The sequence below is a fragment of the Meleagris gallopavo genome, chromosome 22, assembly GCF_000146605.3.
Source record: "Meleagris gallopavo isolate NT-WF06-2002-E0010 breed Aviagen turkey brand Nicholas breeding stock chromosome 22, Turkey_5.1, whole genome shotgun sequence".
NCBI lineage: Eukaryota > Metazoa > Chordata > Aves > Galliformes > Phasianidae > Meleagris > Meleagris gallopavo.
Genome location: NC_015032.2, coordinates 7,373,590 through 7,378,568, shown reverse-complemented (window position 1 = coordinate 7,378,568; position 4,979 = coordinate 7,373,590). Strand labels below are relative to the sequence as shown.

General features: G+C 39.8%; 1 protein-coding gene across 1 annotated transcript; it reads left to right on the top strand.

Moving 5' to 3' along the window:
• On the top strand, positions 1-3,598 carry RPS21 (ribosomal protein S21). Its single transcript, XM_003212012.3, has 6 exons — positions 1-106; positions 330-415; positions 1,249-1,312; positions 2,587-2,658; positions 3,300-3,355; positions 3,535-3,598. The coding sequence occupies exons 2-6, from the start codon at positions 366-368 to the stop codon at positions 3,542-3,544; spliced, it is 252 nt and encodes an 83-aa protein (XP_003212060.1). The 5' UTR covers positions 1-106; positions 330-365; the 3' UTR covers positions 3,545-3,598.
• The last annotated feature ends 1,381 nt before the right edge of the window (positions 3,599-4,979 follow it).

Sequence of the window (4,979 nt, the reverse complement as noted above, 5' to 3'; positions counted from 1 at the left end):
GCATCTGTGACGTCACGACGCCACGCCGGAAGTCCTCCCCCCGCCCGCGCTCTCATTTCCGCTTCCGGCGAGCAGCCCTTCCTTTCCGCCGCGGTGCGTGTGTAAGGTATGGCGGTGGCGCGCGGCTGGTCTGAGGGCAGGGCTTGGTGAGGGACGGGGGAGGGGAAACCGGCGCAAAAGGGCTATGAGAACCGGAGAGGTCCTGGGGGCTGGAAGGCGGGAGGGAGGATGACCGTAGCTCGGTTCGCAGCGTGCCGTGAGGCGGGGTGGTGGAGCTGTAGGGCCCGGGCCTCGTGGGACGGCGCTGAGCTCTGCCTCGCTCATTCCAGATCTCAGCGCTCGGTGCCCGGCCCGACCCGCACACGATGCAGAACGACGCCGGCGAGTTCGTGGACCTCTACGTGCCTCGGAAATGGTGAGCGGTGCTGTGGTGGTTCCCGGGCAGATAAAGGGAGCGGAGGCTGACGTTTGACCTATTATGTTTGGTGGGGGGGAGGGGAGGAGAATCCTATTTCAGTATTTCTACTTATCTACTATAAGTTTTTTTACAGCGAAGACTGTATTTGAAGAGAATACTCTTTTCTTGGGTTGCACAGCAGCCACCCTTACAGTGGCTGTGGCAGATCGTTTAGGGCTGCTTTCAAAGGAAACGTGTTTGTAGTGTAGTAGCATTTCTGCACTGCAGGCTGTTGCAGAAAACGTGTTAGATGATTGTTATCTGGGAGTGCATCATAAAGACTTACGTTGAGTCTGTAGAAAATGGACAGTGAGAAGGTTTTTTTACATCTCATAAAGTGCACATAAGTGGTTTATTTTGGGGTGATTTATTTTTTAATTAGATGTTTTTGAAGCCAGTAATTTCTGAGCAAACTGAAAAACATGAATGTTTTTTGATAGCTTTCATGGCTCCTGGTGAAAAAAGGTATAGGAAATACATTTCTTAAGCATTTCAATGACTTAATGCTTTATGCATGTTAAAAAAAGCCAAATTATTACAGCATTTTGAAGGTCTGTGCTCGTGGCTGCACTATATAGGAATAAACTGAGCCAAACTGTAGGGATGGTTGGCAGCTGAGAATGACTGAAGTGAAAGTCTCCATCAAACACTCTTAAAACTGAAGTCTGATTTTTTTTGTGCACTGCAGATTCTGAGCCTCATGTTGTCATTGTGAACTTGTGCAGCTATTGTTTTCATGTAAGTCTAGCTTTGAGAGTCTATTTAAGTATACCTCCTTATTTACTCCCTAGCTCTGCCAGCAACCGAATAATTGGTGCTAAGGACCATGCTTCCATTCAGATAAATATTTCTGAGGTAAGTTTCTTAACAGGAGGGTTTGATAAGAGAGCAGTGTCTTTCAATTTTGATAGAAGTTAGTAAATACGAACACTTGTTGTAAACCAGTAATGTACAAGTGTAGAGCCAGAGAGCTTTTGTACTTGCTATGGTACTACTGTGTCACTCCTGGTTATTTTTCAACCTTTTGATTGGAAATGACCTATTCCTGACCATTTAACTGTGTGACTAAATAAAACATCCAACTTTAGATATTTAGAATTAAAATTAGGGGATTTCTTTTCCTGAAGGAAGGAAGTGCTTAATTGTGGGAGATTGGTATCCTTTTCAGTTTTACCTGTCCAAGAAAGCACGTTTCTTATCCCGTTCTTCAATTTTGTATTCTTGTTGAATTAGAGCATGGAGTATTAAAAGAATTGAGAAGTTTTGTTTATTTCTTCTTGAGTGAGAGATCACGAGGCTACATTCCAATATAAATCAAGAGACCCTGCTGTTTAAAATCCATCTGACTTAGAACGTTTTAAAATTATTTTTGTTTGTGATTTCTTGTAACCGTTAGACAAATACATCCATTGTTCACTCTGTCCTTCAGTGATCCCTTGTTGATTGCTTTCCAAAGATCAGAGATTAGCAGAACTTGGAAACTAACCCACATGGTACTACAGTGTTCACGACGCTGTTTAATTTCATTATTTATATTGTTCACTCTTATTTCTCCCGTTAAATTTCTCAGTGATCGGATAAAATGAGACCATTCGTGTCCTTCAACTTGGTCATTTTTCTTCCTTTGTAACAACACTGTACCCTTCAGCCCACACCTAAATGACCAAAGAATGGCCAGGGTTGGAAAAGACCTCAAGGATCAGGAATCTCCAACCCCCGGCCACATGCAGGGCCACCAACATCCCCATTTCATACCAGCCCAGGTTGCCCAGGGCCCCATCCAGCCTGGCCTTGAACACCTCCAGAGCTGGGGCATCCACAGCCTCTCTGGGCAGCTTGACTTAATTAATTACCTTGTCTTAATTAAAGGAAACTTGAAAAAACAACTAAACAGGCAGTAATGTTTACCATTTTCTGTTGCATTTTGTAATGCTGTGTGATCCATTAGATGTTGTAGCTAAGTTATGTAGTAAACAATATGTTTGTTTTGAATATATACCTTGTAGATTCTAACAGAACTGTTTGCCTTGGGGTTTTGCAGAAAAACAAATAATATTAGTGAGCTTTTGGCAAGTATGATGTAAGAATTCTGTAAGAATCTCTGTGGAGTAATTTGCTTGTAATTACAGGTTGACAAGGTAACAGGCAGAGTCAATGGGCAGTTCAAAACATATGCCATCTGTGGAGCAATTCGTAGGATGGTGGGTATTTCCTTGAAACAATATGATTGTGGTCCTGTTTATACTGACCAGTGATTTTTTTTTAGTTTTGTTTGGCCCTGGAAAATAAGTGTGCTTTCAGCATACTTTGGAGGAAAAGCTTTTGTTGGGATAATAAAGACAGAGTGAAGACGTGAGCTAATTGACTTTAAGAGTCAGTTTCTTATGTTTTTCCCTCAATTCTTTGATTTGGAGAATCATTTATGTTTGTATTTTTTAAAAATCTCTAGAAGATGCAAATGAATTTTTTTCTTCCAAGAATACACCAAGCAACTGATCGTTGGCTTTGTTTATCATTATTAGATATGATACTGTCTTAAATTTGTTAAAGAAGCACTTTGTGAAGCTTTCTAGAGTTCATCAGCAGTTCATTTGCTCAGAAATGTGTCTTGTTAATGCAAGTGTGTATTTTATCAAGTTCTGCTTCTTATTCTGAAGAACAAACAACTTAACAGCTTGTTTTAAAAACAGTAATCTGTGGCAATAAAATACAACGATCTGCTTTGGAAAAAAAAATAAACAACCTTGTGCAATTCACTGCCATCAGTAAGTGCTGCTGCTGCCTCTTTTCAGTCTGTGTCAGCAATCATTCATTCACCTAAGAATTATTGTTTTTCTTGTAGGGGGAATCAGATGACTCCATTCTGCGTCTGGCAAAAAATGATGGAATTGTTTCCAAGTATGTATGTTTATCTTTCCATAATAACATTTGCAGAGGTAACGTTCAGTCCAGATCCAAATTTCAGGATGAAAATGTATACATTGTATTTTTAGGATGCTTGCACAGTTGATCTGAAATACTTAGTGGAGCTGTTGAGGTGTAACAGCTTGTAATGTCTTTGTTTTATTTTCTTCTAGGAACTTCTAACGACTGAAATTGGTATGGATACATCGGATGTAAAATAAACAGTTCCAACCCATACTTTGCTGTGTCTTTTGTGCAAGTAGTGAGCACCAGTGGTTTCATTGTAGTTTGTCTTAAAAGTACTTAGAAATGTGTATCAATGAAGGGTGCATTGTAGGGATTCTAATTTTGAATTCTTAGGACAAATCAGATTGTACAGCAGCACCAGCTGTAAATCAAGAATTTCCACTTCACACTTTGTCCATTATAATCTTTCTAATTATAACAAGCTTTGCAATCGTAGCTGATCTCTTTTCATTTCTAGTGGAACAGTTTGCAATGGAACAATCTAATCCTGCTTGCTGATTTTTCACTGGCCAAACCAAAGGCTTTGTTTTGGTTATGCTATCAAAGTTTATCTTTTTTCCTGCTGATAAAAGGCTCACAATATTTGTTCTGCCTTTAACACATGTTCTGTAAGTGAATTACAAATACTGAAGCTCATGGAAAACTTAAAAAATAATAATAATACTTTGTTGTGTGCTTGCAGCCTGATTTTGATGAGAGAGACTCAGAGTTTTAACCCCTTAAGTATGACCTTGATGCTGAGAAGTGAGGAAGTGATTTAAGGAGAAATAACTCTTAGTATCTGGCAATATTTTGATAGCTGACTTAATAATCTTTTAGTGGCTGGATAAACTTTCTGCTTGCTGGTGTGTTATTTCTTAGTTATCTTACTAGCAGAATCCGGGCAGTCTGCAAGCAGCGCCAATTAATATCTACTGACTTTGCATTTCTTATCTGCCCATTCCTTCTCTCTGGCCATTCTCCATCGTTTCGTGCTTTTGATGTAAAATGCAAAGAAATGTTCATGATTTAATTTGAAAAAGTTGATTCATGATGTTACCTGCTGTACTTCAGGTATTTATTTTTAATTAGAACTGTTTCTGGACTGCTGAAAAAAGAGGTCATTGGGAAAGAAAGTACTGTGTGTTGCAAGAAGGAAATATTATATCCTGATTGTACTATGTTAGTTCCTCTAGGACAATGTTTGCAATTGTCTTTGCTCTGTCAAATTCAGAGTTTTCTCAAGAGATAAATTCTGTGTTGCTTTCCTGCTCATGCTATAAATTGTCTCCATGTAGGACTGATGTGGGAAACTTCAACCTCAGACTTCTCTTGAGAGTGTGAAATTGTAGCACTATCTAACCAAGGAGGATCGTTTATCTCACGTTTTGCATCTTCCCCCATATCTGTGTTTTGTCTTCTTGACACTTCAAGCTGCAACATACATCTTTGGAATATCTGTTGAAGCTAGGTGCAGTAGCTCAGCCCATGTTAAAGTGTAGTTGCAGAGTAAAGTAGACCTTTGTTTCAGAAGCAAATTCCACAGGGGGGACTAGAATCAGCTGTTAGCCTAGTCAGAATAGTCATAAGGTAAAATACCTTTGCTTGTACG

Coding starts and splice junctions, on each gene's coding strand:
- RPS21 (XM_003212012.3), top strand. CDS start 366: ATGCAGAACGACGCCGGCGAGTTCGTGGACCTCTACGTGCCTCGGAAA. Junction 416..1,248: donor CTCTACGTGCCTCGGAAATG/GTGAGCGGTGCT, acceptor TTTACTCCCTAG/CTCTGCCAGCAACCGAATAA. Junction 1,313..2,586: donor TTCAGATAAATATTTCTGAG/GTAAGTTTCTTA, acceptor TTGTAATTACAG/GTTGACAAGGTAACAGGCAG.